The sequence below is a fragment of the Stegodyphus dumicola genome, chromosome 6 (genome assembly GCF_044657685.1).
Source record: "Stegodyphus dumicola isolate Sdum_Otavi_A_Nest chromosome 6, ASM4465768v1".
Lineage (NCBI taxonomy): Eukaryota > Metazoa > Arthropoda > Arachnida > Araneae > Eresidae > Stegodyphus > Stegodyphus dumicola.
This window is the reverse complement of record NC_140773.1, coordinates 40060352-40077948: the sequence shown is the minus strand read 5'-3', so window position 1 is coordinate 40077948 and position 17597 is coordinate 40060352. Positions and strand designations below refer to the sequence as shown.

At 38.0% G+C, this 17597-nt stretch overlaps 1 protein-coding gene across 2 annotated transcripts in view; it reads left to right on the top strand.

The window, feature by feature from the left end:
• Positions 1-13471: 13471 nt before the first annotated feature.
• Cdc37 (cell division cycle protein 37) overlaps positions 13472-17597 on the top strand; it is an 83480-nt gene continuing 79354 nt past the window's right edge. Inside the window, exon 1 of one of the 2 annotated variants that reach the window (XM_085818248.1) lies at positions 13472-13630. In XM_085818248.1, coding sequence (XP_085674374.1) covers positions 13598-13630 — 33 coding nt within the window. In that variant the 5' untranslated portion in view covers positions 13472-13597. Of the gene's footprint in view, positions 13694-17597 lie in introns of both variants that reach the window. The other variant, XM_085818250.1, reaches the window with a different exon arrangement.

Below are 17597 nucleotides of genomic sequence, written 5' to 3'. Positions count from 1 at the left end.
ACATCATTTCTTTCTTGGATCGAGCTCTATTTGTATTGTAATATACTGAAAACCGACTCAAACACCCGTTTTCAGTATATTCCAATACAAATTGGCAGTCCACAAAATAAAAAAAAAGACATCATTTCTTTCTTGGATCGAGCTCTATTTGTATTGAAATATACTGAAAACCGACTCAAACACCCGTTTTCAGTATATTCCAATACAAATTGGCAGTCCACAAACTAAAAAAAAAGATATCATTTCTTTCTTGGATCGAGCTCCATTTGTATAGAAATAGCCTAGAAATCAGTTCGAACGCCCGTATTCAGTATATTGTAATACAAACGAAATGACATGAAAAATGCAAAAAGAGGAAAAGTAGCCTACCTTGACGGAAATTCTATTCCAAAAGGGGAAAACTTGTATCCAGGTGGGCCCACAGCACGGCCGGAACTCAAGCGAAACTCGATAGGTTGAAATCGATCCATTAAATAACATTCTTAAAAAACAGTAAAGTTTTATTCTATTCCAAAAGGGGAAAACGTGTATCCAGGTGGGCCCACAGCACGGCCGGAACTCAAGCGAAACTCGATAGGTTGAAATCGATCCATTAAATAACATTCTTAACAAACAGTAAAGTTTTATTCACATCGAGTCGGCTGGGAAAAGTTTCTGAGAGCCGGAAAAAATTTCTGTGGTTCAAAGTTAGATATTAAAAAAAAAAAAAAAAAAAAAAAATTCCCCCCTTTTACTCTGAAAATTTGAAAATTGATGTCTTCAATTTTTGGAAAATTCAAGACATCAATTTTCAGACTAAAAGGGTTTTTTTTTTTTTTTTTTTTTTTTTTTTTTCAGCCAGAGAAATTTTTCTCCGGCTCTCAGAAATTTTTCCGCACTCGACTGGATGAATAAAACATCCCCGTTTCTTTAAGAATGGGCTCACTGTTAACTATTTCAGCATTCGACGTTTCGCGTCCAATAATAACTGCCGGGTGTTCGAGAATGCAGATGCACCTACTAGATTTTCTACAGAGAAGCTTGACTGGATGGAGAGAGTGGATAACTTTTTCCAAAATTCTCGACTTTGGACCGTCAAGAGGTAATGGATCTTTTTGTTTTTTTTTCTTTTAAGAAAATTTATGGATAGATTCATTTCTTTTTGAATGGACCTAGAAAAATAGGACAAAGTTCTTTTCCAAGATTGGATGAGAGAGGGACCCAAAAAAAATGGGTCTCCGAAGGAATCGAATGCATTTGCACTCATTCCTTCCAAGACCCATTTTTTTTGGTCTCCTGATTTGTCTCTCTCTCTCTCTCTCTTCTCAGTCCATTTCCATAAATATAGGGAAAGCGGAGAACCTTTCCCTACTTATTTCTAAAAATCTTTTCTTTATTTTTTTTTCTCCTGAGTTTATGTATATATCAATTCAAATACTTTTGAGAACGGTCATCCCAATTCTCTGTCGTCTTTTCGGTTTCATCGTCCCAACACTCAGTGGACATAGTCTCAGTCGATTTTGGAGCATGGGTCGTCCGTTCATTGTCCCAACACTCAGTGGACATAGTCTCAATAGATTTTGGAGCATGGGTCGTCTGTTCATTGTCCCAACACTCAGTGGACATAGTCTCAGTAGATTTTGGAGCATGAGTCGTCCGTTCATTGTCCCAACACTCAGTGGATTTTGTCTTTGGATCCTCTGAAGATATTTTGGGGGTCTCATGAGATTCTTTGGAAGGTTCGTCCCAACAGGCTGCTGGATCGTAATGGGGAATATTTTCAGGTATGTCTCCCCAACCCTCCGTCTTCCTCGAGTTATTGGAGGAAGTTGACGACAAAGAAGAAGAGCCCATCAAGTTTAAAGGCGTATACTCATCCGGATGTTCCATCACTTGGAAACAGGACAGATTATCCCATTTCTGGATGAGGTTATCGTACGCTTTTGGGGACGGATCCTTCTCTAACTGATCGTAGGCCTTATCAAAAGCTTGCAGAGGATTGTCTGCTTCCTCCTGAATCCTCTCCTCTTTCTCCGTTCCGTCTGGATAGACGTGATTGATATGAAAATCTCCTTCCATAATATGCCATCGATAGTTGCGCACTTTGTTTTCGGCACAATGGAAATATTTCATCCTTTGATGATGTCGGGCACATTTTTCCCGATACTTCCAAATGATTCCATCTGGCACATAAATTTCCGTCACGGGTTTTTGATAATCCAAGGCTTTAGCAAAGAATTTAGCTTTCTGGCATCCCACCACATAAATCGTGGAGAAGCTGTGAGTGAGCGATTGGAGAATGCGTCCTAAATGGTTGTAGGGAATATGACCCTCGTTCCAACGAAGTCCGTGCCGGTTTCTCGTCAGCCAGGCATTCGTCTTTTGGTTTTTTTCATTCAGTTGGTGGAAGGGGTGAGGAGGAGCAAACGTCAACGATCCCACGGTCAAAAAATCTTTTGTCGCATAGCCCAATTCTTTTAAAACGTAGGTAAATTCACCCTTCTTGTGGTTGTAGGACTGGAAACCCTCTAGATCGAGCACGATAAAGTTTTCTGAACACGCCATGGCGATGAATACGGTGATGTCTTCCACAAACAGGAGCAAAAAAAAAGAATCGAAAAGGTATATATGTATAACAGGGAAGATCTAGAAAGGGAAAAAAACAATAAAACGTTTTAGAGTCGTCGTCTTGAAAGAGACATTTTTCTTTTCAAAGGGTTAAGAAGTTTCAAAGTTTCAAAGGTCTTTTTAAATGAAGTTATGATTAAACCATATTCATAGGACCAAAGGGACTTACCAGCTCAGTTCACGTCTTCTTCTGTTCTCTGAAGAAATCTCGCGGAGGATACACACTTTTATACTCGCGCGACATCTGTCGGGATCGCGACCCCATCTAAATGTCAGGGTCATTCCAACCTCTTAAAAGGATCGGAATGAAAGAAACACTTTGATAAAAAATATATTTATGAAAAGATATCTGAGGGTCGTGAGAACATTTTCTCTCCCCACCCCCCCGCCTATTTCAAAAAAAATAATAAAAAGTCTTTCTTGGATCGCGTCAAGATTACAAAACAACTCACAGGACTTGTTTATCTCGATCTTGTCAGGGTCACCGTTTCACATAAGAAGATGGATGGACCCTGAACTTTAGACATGATAAAAATTAACTCTACCCGCCTTTTGTCTGGGAATAGGGTCTCACCGTTTCTAAAAATAGACCAGATCCCATTCTTGGAATTCTATTCTTTAGGAAAGGAGGAGTGATGGTCTATTTTTAGAAAGTGTGAGACAACATTCCCAGACAAAAGGGGGGTAGAGTTAATTTTTATCATGTCTAAGACATGATAAAAATTAACAAAAAGTTTTTTTTTTTTTTTTTTTTTTTTTTTTAAGGCTGAAAAATTTTTCTGAGAGAGCTGAGAAAGATTTTTCCTCCCAATCTTTTTCGACGATGGAAAGGGAAAAACTACTGATCCGATCTCCCTACGCTTTAGGGAAAAAAATACTTATGAAATATTCATGTGTTGAAATTGACTATTCAAATAAGTGACATTTTGTTTCTCATTGGAACTGTTCAACGGCGAGTCCATTCGTCTCATTCTTTGGGGTAGGGGATGAAAGTACAGCGGTTTGTTGAAATCGATGACAGTTTCCTCTTTAGTCGGCGGAACTGTAAATCTATCCCGTCTTAACTCTTCTAATCTCTTTGAAAGTCTTTCAACTTGCTCTGCTAAGGTTTCCTCGGTACTCATGATCTCTCTTAGTTTAGAGAAGTCTTGACGTATTGGCTAGAGAACAGAGGGTTTTTTTCTCTCTATACATATATCATGTGGGAGCGTGTAATTTATAAATCCTTGTGAAATATTTCTACGTCTTGTGTAACTTGGAAAATTCTTCTTCTTCTCGTCAATTGGGGTGGAGTTATGGAAAAGAAATGGGATTGGAAAGAAATCAACATATTACAAAAAAAAAGAACTTTTTTTTTCTATTTTTTTTTCTCTAGGGATTTACATACCATTTCATTCATGAACATTCAAGGGTTCTCTCCAAGACCAAATTTTAGAAGAGGACCACAAAGAGTACACTTGAGGATCCTCTTTCAGGTCTAGGTGAGATAAGGGTTGAGACCAATATTCTTGGGTCTCTAAAGCATCCCAACTTAGACATTTATTATTATTATTATTAGAAAGTTCATCCTCCTCCTCCTCCTCCTCATCGTCGCACGAGTTCACCTGGGGAGATTCTTCAGCCTCCTCTTCGACAGCTTTGCTCTCGGAGGGGTAACAATGTAATTTCCGGAAAACGTAACTACCCTCCATCAAATGGTATCGAAAATTTCTCACCTAGTTCTCGGCACAATGAATCATCTTTTGGAAATATTGGTGTCGCGTGCATTTCGACTTGTTCCGCCACTCGGTTTTCCCTGGGATGTAAAACTCGTAAACGGATCGCTGGCAGAGCTTGCTGAAAAATTCGGCTTTATCGTATCCATTGACGTAGATCACCTCCACATTTTCGGTCAGTATTTTCAGGATCGTAGGAAGATGCTCGTAGGAAAGACGACCCTCGGTCCATTGCAGGCCGTGTCGGTTATTTGTAGTCTGGTTGACCACAGCTTGATTGCGGGACGATAAGTCATCGTAATGGAGAGGAGGGAGAAAAATCATGGATCCGCATAAGGTTAAATCGCAAGTGATGTAGCCCAGTTCTTTCAAGATGAAACATATATCTCCCGTCTTTGGATCATAACAGTGAAAGTATTCCATGTCCAGAACAATGTAGGAATCTTTGAGAGGTTTGGTACTCAAAATGTCCATCTTCTTCAATTGAGGAAAAAAAGAAAACAAAATTCTCTCTCTCTCTCGCTGTGTGTCCTGAAGGAAAAAATGGATAGCGTTCTCTCGCCGTCTCCTCTTTTATATATATACAGAGAGAAGGTTGCACGTGACAGGTCGTATGAATTCTGGGAAAGGTCACATTCGTATATATATATTTGTTTTTTGAATAATATCGTGCGTATCTCAATACACATCCATCATAATAATAATAAATGTCACCTTGGAAAGAAAAAGAAATAAAAAACATGGAACTCGTGCTCGACTTTGGAGGTTTCTACGATTCTCAAGGAGCCTTTATTGTGAAAGAATTGGCTTACGTCACATTGGACGGTACTTCTCGAGGGGTATTTGTTTTTAAACCCCCGTTTCCATGGCAAATGCTCACCGAGAAAGAAAAACGAACCGCTGTGTGGGCGAGTGATTATTATCACGGCATGTCGTGGTACGAAGGAGAAATTCCGTACAGTTATTTTCCATGGGTGTTAACGATGTTGACGGAACCCTTTTCCATGATTTGGGTGCGAGGAGAAATGAAACGGCAGTTTTTAGAGAAATGGTTGCAAAGATCCATTTATTGCATTTCGGGATCGACGCAAGAGATTCTAAATAAAATGGGATCGAACACATGAATTGTCCTAACCATACAAAAGGTTTTTTCCATTGCGCTCTACAAAAAGCGGTTCGGTATCATTATTATTTAAAGACACAGAGAAGAAATTCGCAAGGTCGATCCTGCACAATTCAATCTTGACAGAACTCATTAAAAAAAATACATATATCACGTTACTTCTTCAACAGCACAGATGGTTCTGAAGCGAAACTTGGAATTTTGAAATAATAGATCAGGGAGAAATCATTCTTAATAAAATGGTAAATTCTCGAATCGGCTGGGAGAAAAAAAATTTCTCAGAGGTGAGATAAAAATTCTCTAATGAAAAAAAAAAAAAAAAAAAAAAACTTTTGGTTAATTTTTATCATGTCTTAGACATGATAAAAATTAATGACCCTCCCTTTTTGTCTGGGAAGGATGTCTCACCCTTTCTAAAAATAGACCATGACTCATCCTTTCTCTAATGGCAATCATTCCATGAATGAATCACGATTTGTTTTTCAAAAGAGTGAGACAACATTCCCAGACGAAAAGGGAAGGGGGTCGTTAATTTTTATCATGTCTAAGACATGATAAAAATTAACAAAAAGTTTTTTTTTTTTTTTTTTTTTGAGTTGTAGAATTTTTCTCAGCTCTGAAAATTTTTTTCCAGCCGACTCAAGACTTTACCATTTATATTTACGAATAGTCTTTGTATTATTTATTTTTTTTTCTTTTAAAAAGGAAAATTCTGAGCTAGACCTATCTATTGGCTTAACATTCTGGTCATAGAAACAGTCTAGAATCTCATTTTATTTTTCGAGGCTAATGCACGGGTTCTCCAATCAAAAGGGTTACTATAAAGGGATTGGTTTGAATGCATTTATCTGCAAATGTTGTAGGATTCTGTTGTTGAGAAGAGGGTATATTATTATTATTATTATTATTATTATTATTATTATTATTATTATTATTATTATTATTATTGTGGCAGATTCGTTTTCTACATGGAAGTCTAATCTCCTCCGAAGACCTTTTCTGGGGATCGTCGATAGATGGTTTTTCAATACGAATCGTTTCCCTCGGATCCTCAAGAGATAGAGGGGGGTCCTGTCTTGAGACATGGAGCGGTCTCTCCTCCTCCTCCTCGAGAAGTCTTGAGAAAGGGAGAGGATTTTCGGTTCCCTTATTCTTGAGGGGTCTTGACAAATTGAGAGGTCCCTCCTCTTCGAAAGAGAGAGAAGTTTTGGTTCCCTTATTCTCGTGGGAGAGATTTCTCCTTCTCGAGGGGTCTCTCTTCCTCAAGGGGTTTTGAGGAAGGGAGAGGTTTTTCATCCTCGACGGGTTTTGACAAACTGAGAGGAATCTGAACAGGCTTCTCCTCATCCCCATCATTATCGAGGAGGATGAGGATAGGCTTTTGGAAAGGTTTTTTTCTTTTTCTTCTGAACAGGCTCCTCTTGATGCTCGGGGAGAGGGATGGGGTAGTTGTTGCACCATTCTATTTTTCTTGCTCGAGGATTTTTTCAAAAGTCGTGGCCTCTCTATGATGAGACGAAGGAGGAGAGTCCTAGAGAAGAATATAATAGGTATTCTTCCCAGTCTTCTCGATCGAGAGAGGTTCGTGCAAACATTTGTGCAACCATTCACTAAAATGAACGAGAATCCCTTTTGTCTTCTCAAGACGATCCATAATCCTATTCATTTGCGAGACGGTTAGAAAGTGGGACGTGTAAAAATATTTGGCTCGATTCATTAACAAAATTTGTGCATCCAAAGGTGGAATGTCACGAGCCATCAACACGTTTTCGTCGGATAAAAATTCGTCCCGCATCTTTTGATAACTCCCCACGGTATAATAACCCGCACATTTTGAAAAATCGGAGGCTTTCAGGTAAACGACTCCTTGGATGATATAAAAGGAAAGATCAACATATTTATATTTGAAAGGAATACACGTAGTGAGCTGGGGATGCCTCCTCATGATCCACTTGGACAAAAATACGACTTTGGGGCTCTCCCCTTTTATTTATAGAGAGAAAGAGAGTGTGACCTTCCCTTCCCTCCTCCTCCTCTCTCTCTGCTTCCTCTATCTCTGGACGTCCTTGGATTGGAAAAGTTGACTGAAAAAAAAAGAAGGTCATGGTTGGATAATTTTTTGTTTATTAAATTATTACTTTCACTTCCTCATTCCCACACACATTCATCTTTTTAAGAAAAGAAAAAGAGGTCATGGAGATAAGATTTCTTGAAAAGAAGAGAGAGAGAGAAACAAAAAAAAACAAATAAAACGGACGTCATAGAGCCTCTATGTGTGTCTGTGTGTGTCTATATAGATATATAAAAAGACGAGAGTACTGGGCGAGATCATTTCTTTTCCATTGGAAGCCATGTCGCTATTACACGTTTTTCCAACTCAACGGATTTCGAACGGGGAGGATTTGAAGACGCTAAAGCAAATCTCCAACTTGAAAATTTTTTTGGCGTGTCATTGTGCGACATTTATTCCGCATTTACCACCTCATCAAGCGATCGTTTCTTTCAACCAAGATGTCGAATCCTCCAACGTGCTCGTTCAGAATATATACAGAAATTTATTCGAATCGCAACAAACGAAAGAGGAATCTCCCTTCTCTTGGAATCGGATGGATCGAGCTTTGAGACGGCCCATTCAAACAGACCGGCGATATACAGATCCGCGCACGAGTTTTCGGTGGAAGAATATTTTTCTCACGAAACGATATTTTACGTTTGGAGTGAGAACGACGGCTGAGGACGAAGTTCATATTGTTCAAACCACAGCCGCTCCTCTCGCCTATTACGAATCATCGTCCCCCAATCTGAAGGAAAGAAGTTTTAAAGTCAGCGACAGGATGAAATATAAGAAATATATTCTAAGACCTTTTCAAAACTATGCCGTTCCCCCGAAAACGCAATATCTCATCGTCACAACCCAGAAGAGTCTCTTTCTCGTCGATCGGTGCTCGTACTCGCTTTGGAAACAATTGAAAGAGGAGATTTCTTTCCAATCGCCGATGATGTTTCAAGAAAAAGAAGAAGAAAACCCTCCGCCACCTTTACCCATCCCTTCCTTAGATGATAAGAGGAGCTGGACCAAACCGTTATTTCCCGAAACAAAATCGACCCGGCAACGGAATGAAATTGAAGTCATCACAATTGAAGATGAGGAGGAAGAAAAAAAATTACCTCTTAAAAAACGGTCGACTTACCGGAACCTACCTGGCGTGCAAGATCCGCTTCAGAATCCAGAAGCTTCTTCTTCTTCTTCCCCGACTTGTTCAAACAGGCAACCTCTTTCGGACTCCTCACAGACAGAACCTCTTCCAGTATCCTCTTCTTCTTCTTCTTCTCCAACCTGTCCCGACATCGTAGAGGTAGAATGTCAGACGGGTCCACAAGCTTCAAAAAGTCCCGACATCGTAGAGGTAGAATGTCAGCCGGGTCCACAAGTTCCAACAGGTCCAGAAATCATGGAGGCAGAATCACAGCCGGGTTCACAAGTTCCAACGGGTCCAGAAATCATGGAGGTAGAATTTCAGCCGGGTAAACAAGTTCCAACGGGTCCAGAAATCATGGAGGTAGAATCGCAGCCGGGTCCAGACATCCTAGATCCCTCCACTCATCCCAAAGAGACTCCAAGTGTTTCAAGACAGCCTTGTGAGGATCCAGCCCTTCCCGTATGGAATGATTATATGGACTTACAAAATTTGGTGCAACAGGAAGGAGAAGAAAATAATCATACGGATGGGTGGGTCAAAGACTGTTTAGATCATTTAACCTCGAATGAAATTGAACTGTTATGGAATTGCATTTCTGAAATCACATCGGAAATGGGATAAAAACCAAAACAAACAAAAACAATTTTTTTAATAACAAATTGGAGGAGGGTCATGATGTCAATTAAAAAAAAATATTATATAGAGTCCAATCTTGGTGGTTCACTTCAGTTTTCCAGCATGAGGTGATCCACGTTTCCCGAAATATGGATCCCATTCCAAGAGAGATTGTGTAGAGCCTTCACTTCAGTTCTTTTTTTTCCTACCAAGAGGAGAGGGTCCCCAAAGGGCTACCCATGTCCAAAGAGAGAAAGTGTAGAGCGTTCATTTCAGTTTTTGTTCCAAGTTTAGGGGAGGGAGGTCTCAAAATGACACCCCCATTTTCAAAGAGAGATGGTGTAGAGAGTTCATTTCCGTTTTTTTTCCAAAGTTAGGGAGTTTTCAAATGACTACCCATTTCAGAGAAAGAGAGAAAGAGAGAGAGAGAAGGTGTAGAGCGTTCATTTCAGTTTTCCAAGGTTAGGATGGTGGTGGAGAATCCTCCAAAATGGCTACTCATCTCAAAGAGAGAGAGAGAGAGAGAGAGAAAGAGAGAGAAAAAGCGTAGAGCGTCCATTTCAGTTTTCCAACATTAGAAGGTCCCAAAATACCTTCTGAATTCAAAGAGAGATCGTGTAGAGCGTTCATTTTCAGTTCTTCAAGATCAGAAGAAGAGGGTCCGCTTTTCCCAAAATGGCTTTCCGCATTCAGAGACAGCGAATTGCAGACTTCAGTTTTCTCCCTTCCCAAGAATAGAGGGTCCCAAAATGGCTTTCCATTTCAAAGAGAGAGGGAGAGGCGTTCATTTCCATTCTCCAAGATAGGGTCGTCTGCTTTTTTCCCAAAATGGCTTCCCAATTCAGAGAAAGAGAGAGAGTGAAAAGGTGTGTAGAGCGGTCATGTTCATTCTCCAAGATAGGGTCGTCAGCTTTTTCTCAAAATGGCATCTCCCCATTCAAAAAGAGATCGTGACTAATTTTTTCCAGTTTTTTCCAAGATGGGGGGGGGGAGAAGAAAACCTAGGATGGAATAACACGACACACAGAGAGAAAGAGAAAATAAAACGCCATCTTGTCATTTTCTGATAGGGTACCGGTGTTCGAATACTTTTGTGACCAACTGTAAGGCTACTATAAATAAGGCTCCTATATACTATATTTAGAGGAGCCTTAACTATAAAGTATCTCTAGTAGCTCTAGTTCGTAGTAACTCAGACTGATCAAGGCCAACTAGATATCTATTTCGCATCTAGTTGGCTTTGAATTGATTTTCTCGATAAGCTAGCTTTGTTTTTATGAATAAGAATATAAATAAACTTTCTGACGTATTATTTCTTGCCTTTCGGGAGAAAAAGATTAAAGTTTGGAACATGCCTTCTTCAGAACAGCAAGCAGTGCATTATTTACAACGTTATGGAATCTTACCTTCAAAAAGTGTATTAATGGATATTGAATATAGCCAATAAAACAATTGGACAAATTATATGCAAAACATTGGCACTCATAGGTTCTAAAGACAGCGTCTGGCAAAATCAGAAAACCTAACAAAACAATAGATATCAACGAAAACTCAACGGTGTTTTTTATGGAGCTCAAAACGAAGCAGGTCGAATTTAGAATGAAGTGTATATTTGTACCTATGCTTTCCGTTTTGCATTTTGAATCTGTTTATGATTTTGTATTATGTTAAAATTATGATGCCTTTAAGACTTGCACCGCCCTTAAGACTCTCACCGCATGTTTAACTTTATTTTTGTTTACATACTCACCAGTTCGACAGCTCGCCTTACATGTTTCGTTCGTGCCACTCAGACGGTGTAGTAGTTAGTAGAGCTACTAGAGATTATATATATATATATATATATCCTTTATACTACACACACACACAGATCGTATTTTATTCTCGAGTGTCAAGATGTAGAAACATCTTTTTACTCGACTTCTGATAAAGAGCAGGAGGAGGAGAGAGAGAGAAGGGTGAAAGGAGTGTGGGAGGCGGATGAAAGAGAGTGAGGTCCACACTAGTGGCGGCGAGAAAAGGCGGGTGTCAAGTTCAGTGTCGTTATAAGATGAAGCCGTGGGTGGTAAAACCGCAGAGTCAGTTTTGCGTGAATGAGTCAATTAAGGTTGTGAATCTTATGTGGGGATGATATCACAAGGGTAGCGATGTTTTTCTCTGGGACGCGGGGAGTGTCTGAGAGTGCTAATAAGGCTTTTACTGTGGGTTTGTACTGAATAAAAGAAGTTGACCGCTAATCGTTTAATATACTCTTGAATAAGTTCCATTCGAAGGTCTCTGTGGATATAGATGTTGGGAATATACCAAGGGGCATTAATAATTTCTCGTAAAATTTTATTTTGTAGAATTTGTAATTGTTTAATATTGTTTTTAGCTGCATGTCCCCAGATCGGTGCTGCATAAAGAAGAGCTGGGCGCAGTATGGAACGATATAGAATTAATTTATTTGTTGTAGATAAGTTGCTTTTTCTACCAAGAAGAGGTCGCATAGTAGCTGTGGTGATTTTAAATTTTTGTACTACGGACCGGAAATGGGTTCTGAAGGTAAGTTTTTGGTCAAGGGTGACTCCAAGGTATTTGGTTTCATTAATCCAGTCTATTTCTTCGTTAAATATTTCAGGGGGTGGAGGATAGTATTTCATGTTTCCTTTACGGAAAATTATTGCCTTAGTTTTATCAGTGTTAATTTTAATCCTCCAAAGGGTAAGCCATTTTTCCAGTTTTATGAGATAGCTTTGGAGTTGGTTTCTTACGGCGATAACAGTGCAGGCTTTAGTAAGTATGGCGGTGTCATCGGCAAAGAGTGCAAGATGAACAGAAGGGTCTTTAGGGATATCTTGTGTATAAATATTAAAAAGGTACGGCGAAAGTGCCGACCCCTGTGGGACACCAGCATTGATTACTCTGGTGGTAGAGTAAACAGTACCGATTTTGATTCTGAATGTTCTGTAGCTGAGAAAAGAGGCTATTAAGCGAATAAAATGATCTGGAAAATTGAGAGTGATTAGTTTGTAAATAAGTCCTCGATGCCATACCCTGTCAAAAGCTTTCGCGATATCGAGAAATATCCTTTATACTAGCAGCCTTAGTAGTTAGGGAAGCCTGACTGCAATAACAAAGGGCGTGGGGTTCGAATTCCGGAGAAGCCATGGATGTAAAATTGTCTGTCCCTTCATAGGAGGTAGCAGTGGCTGCCTCTTGTAGTTGCCTCCACAATAAAATGACCACCACTTCTGGCTTTAGTAGTGACCCATACCGTTATAGGCAAGTGTCCGCCACTGGGAAAAAAAAGTTTCGTTCGTAAGAGAAGTAGTATGTGACAACGGTACTTTTATGCTTAGAACTTTTTTAATTCCTTAGCATTTAGAAGCATCTGTGCTACTTCACAGTAAATTCGAAAGTAACTATTTACTCGATGGAGGTACGTCGGCACACGGTGTTTGCACCAGTCGAAGAAGCTGTATCCACCAACTTTCATGATTCGATGGTAGCGAATTTCTCGGTCAACAGAACAATACCTTAGTACCGAAAATTCAATTCAAGTTTTATTTCCAACGGTAGAATGGATTGACTGCGTAAGGTTTTCTAGATGTTCTTTTGTATAACACAAATACCGGTCAATTTCTTTCAAACTCTAGCTTTCTCTCCTTTTAACTACCGCTTTCCTCTTTTTACCCATTGTTTGGATTGTGGATTGAAAGTCATCCACGAAGGCATCCTTTCTCTTAGGCAAATATCGCTCGAGGCTTTGCCTTAATCGCATAAACCAAAACAAACCAAACCTGAATTGCCGCTTCTTGTTTAATGCCGACAAACCTCAAAATTTAATGTAAGAGGAATTAGAGCACTTTTAAATAAATATGAAAGCAATAAACTCTGAAACAAGACAAAAATCCTGGAAAACTTCACAAATAATTTACGAGTACTTAATGAAAACAAGATCTTTCATCAAAAGTTTGTCGTTTCAAAGTAATATTTGATAATCTGAGTACAACGGAATCATTGCTTTAAAAAACGTTTTAAAATCTTGATTAGCTTTTTGAAAGACAACAAAGTTTCCGAATTTTTATCATATTTAAGAAATATTTCTATTAGTCGATTGGTAGGAAGTAAAATTTTATATTCGGAGATTTTCTTTAATTTTTGCTGCTTGTATGTAGTTTTTTTTTTTTTTTTTTTTTTTTTAAACAAAAATTGATTTGAAGTGAAATGCTTGCTCGTTTTCACAAGAGCATCTCGAACTTACGACGGGCGCGTAGAAGTTTGATGCTTTGAAACTGATAGAAGGTCTCTAATTTGCTTTCACTGTGTTATACATTTAATTTAATTAAAAAAAAATGGTGGACTATAGCAAGTGGAAGAATATTGAGGTAAGATAGTAATTTGGCATATACGACAATACAACTCTTTTGAACATTTTAAACTGAAGTTGGGTAAGTATCGTGATCATAGTAATTGGTGCATCTGTCGTTTAAAATTAATGCAAGGTTTCCTTTAATAGACATTTATGGGTAAAATCCTAGTATACAGTGCAGCCTTGGCGCGACTTTGAAAATTATCGCCAACACCAAAAATGGAATCAATTTGAGAACATTTTCGTACGATTATTTTTCATATCTGTTGATGTGGATTATCAAGACTAGAGTGCTGCGATGAACTTAATCCTTTATACAGTGATAAAACAGCATCCTACAGCACTGTAAAAAACTGGTATAACAAATTCGGTCATTGTCGATGTTCACTCCAGGATGAGTGAAAGTTGTTTAAAATCAGTTGTGCCAGGAAGTATCGATGCTGTGGAGTGAACTGAAGCAAGATTGTCATGTGACATACTGTGAGATTAAGGCATCTTTGGGCATTGGAGTGACAAGCATCGATAAGATATCTCCAGTCTAACCTCCCGCGTAATCTGACAAATGCTCAAAAGAAGGTTCGTGTTAATTGGTGCAAGGAAATGTTGAAAAAGTATATTCAAGGTGCATTAAAGTCTGTGTATAACATCTACACAGGTGACCAATCATGGATCTATGCATATGAGCCCAAAACAAAACAGCAGTTGACTGTATGGGTCTTCTAAGATGAGTCAAATCCAAAAAAAATTGTGGCTCTACTCTTATATGGGCCCTAAAGATCCCCAAATATGGTGATATGTGTTCTGTGCTGGTTTTTAGTGCGATTGCATGTTGTATGCCAACCTTTTTGGCGTTGAAAAGTCTTTTGCTGAACTGGTTTAATTGCTCATTGGTTTGTGTCATGCGTGTTTTGAAATGGCCTATGTTGCAATGAGAGATGTGGTTGCAAGAGGGTCTGGGAGATTATTTTTAGTGGCTGTGCATGGTAGAAGTAAGGAAACGATGATGCAGTGTATTAAAAAGTGGATTGAGCCTTGTACAACTATTTTTTCAGATGGCTGGAAATTTTACAAAGATTTAGGAAAAGAAGGTTTAGAACATTTATTTATGAACCATAGTATGAATTTTCTGGATATTGTGTCTGGCTGTCATATAAATACGGTAGTGATTATGTGGCGGCATGTTAAAGGCGGTATGAAATTGGTATTTCTGCTGTTCGAAAAAGCATTCATTCATGGTAAGTGTATTTTATTTTATTCTTGTTCTTATTTTGTAGAATGTTATGTTCATTTTTTTTAGTATGAATTTCTGTCGTTATAGTTTTTTTTTAATTGTTTGAAATTTATTTTAGTTTATTTTGTTGATTAGTCCACAGTGCCTGGATTGTGCAATTCGTAGATATTTTTTAAAGTTGAAACAGAACGCTATGTGCATGGTATTCTTTGAAATTTATTGTTGTTATATTAATTTATTAAAGCGAGGTGTGTATAGTTCGTAGATTCTTTTGCTGCCTAGATTGTGCAATTTGTAGATGTTTTTTAAACTCTGAAGTTGAAACAGAGCGCTGTGTACATGGTATTCTTTGATATTTATTGTTATTATGTTAATTTATTAAAGCGAAGTGTGCGTAGTTTGTAGATTCCTTCGCTGCTTAGAATGCGCAATTCATAGATTTTTTTTTTTTTAAAGTTAAAACATATTGCTGTGTGCATGGATTCTTGTCAAATATTTTTGGTTAGAAACTTTACGTTTTTGCTATCTAATTTTTTTTTTTTTTTGTGCGTTGTTGTTTTGGATTTTTAGCTTAAATTGTGTCTTCAAAACGTGGTTTCTGCATGTGCGAAAACCGCGTTTTTGGAGACATTTTAATCTTAAATTTCGAAATGTAGACAAAAAATTTAAGTAGTAATATATATTTAGGCAGCATAGAGTTTCTCACGAAAAATGTACGACGAGAAATTTGGCAACCTGAGGGTGCATATAAGAGTAGTTCCAAAGTTGTTTGCAGAAGAAGTAAATCGTTGACTGTTTCTTCGGCATTACCGGCCACATGGTGACAATGGCACTGGATGCAATGATGCAGGATGTCAATTCCAGGAAGCAGGGTACACGACTATTTCTTTGTCAAAATATATTTGCGGAAATGCAGGATATCAATTCCAAATGGTACATGACTATTTCTTTGCCAAAGGTCATTGGAGAAATTCAAAAAAAGCAGAAGAGGTGAATCATTCTACATCATAACAATGCTAGCTCTCGCACATCAGCTGAAACAAAGGAATTTTTGATGGGTCATCCACTGTACAGCCCTGATTTGGTATCCAATAACTTTTTTTTATTCCCGCACATAAAAAATAAATTACGTGTTGCGGTAATTTGCGACACCCGAAGAAGTGGTTGATGCATTCAAAATGCATGTTTTGGAGTTACCTCAATCAGAGTGAAAAAAGTACATAAAAAATTGATTCAAATGCATGCAAAAGTGTATTGATGTTCATAGAGAATATTTTGTAAAACAATACCAGTTTCGATCATAAACATTTGTTTTTTCGGAACTACTCTGATATGCGCCCTCAAGTCGCCAAATTTCTCGCCAAACATTTTTGGCGAGAAACTTCATGCTGCTATATTACTATCTAAATTTTTTGTTTATATTTCAAACTTTAAGCCTAAAATGTCTCCAAAAATGCGGTTTTCGCACATGCAAAAACTACGTTTTGAACACACGATTTAAGCTAAAAATCCGAAACAAAAACAAAAAATTTAGATAGTAAAAACGTTAAGTTTCTAACCAAAAATATTTGTCAAGGATCCATGCACACAGCCACATGTTTTAACTTAAAAAAAGTCTACGAATGGCACAATGTAGGCAACAAACGAATTTACAAACTACGCACACCTTGCTTTAATAAATTAGCATAACAACAATAAATTTCAAAGAATACCATGTACACAGCATCCTGTTTAAACTTAAAAAAACATCTACGAATTGCACAGTTTAGGCAAGGAACGAATCTACGAACTATGCACACCTTTCTTTAATAAATTAACATAACAATAAATTTCAAAGAATACTGTGTACACAGCATCCTGCTTAAACTTAAAAAAACATCTACGAATTGCACAATTTAGGCAAGGAACGAATCTACGATCTACGCACACCTCGCTTTAGTAAAATAACATAATAACAATAAATTTCAAATAATACCATGTACACAGCGTTTTGTTTCAAAAACAACAACGACAGAAATTCATACTAAATAACCAATGAACATAACATTCTACAAAATAAGAACAAGAATAAAATAAAATGCACTTACTATGAATTAATGCTTTTTCGAGCAGCAAAAATGCCAATTTCATACCGCCTTTAACATGCCGCCACGTAATCACTATCGTATTTACATTACAGCCAGACACACTCCAGAAAATTCATACTATGGTTCACAAATAAATAAAATCACAAATCCCTACTTCTATCATGCACAGGCATTAAAAATAATCTCCCAGACTCTCCTTCCACGCCTCCAAATATCCACTACCCCTCAACAGGATGTCCACAATGATATTTCCTTTTGCCGAACTTCAATTCAACAACTTCTTTATCTTTCCCTCCCATCTTCTCAGACACAGACGCAAATCAACGAGCTCCAGCTAAAGATTGTTCAACGTCAACAGGGTTGCCATAGAACACGCTATAGAGCCAAAAACCAGCGCAGAACACATATCGCCACATTTGGTGAAATTAGGGCGTATATCAGAGTTGTACCGTTTTTTCATTATTAGGCTTGAAATATAAATAGCAACCCTTGTATGTACCTACATACACAAAGGGAATTTGTGAGAATTTTTTCTCTCGTGTTCCAATTTTTCGAATACAAATTATTCACAACTTATTTTAATATTATGTTTATATTAAATTTCCAAATACTTTAAATTTATTCCAGTTTAAAGTATTAGATTAAAATAATTCTTTTGATTGCAT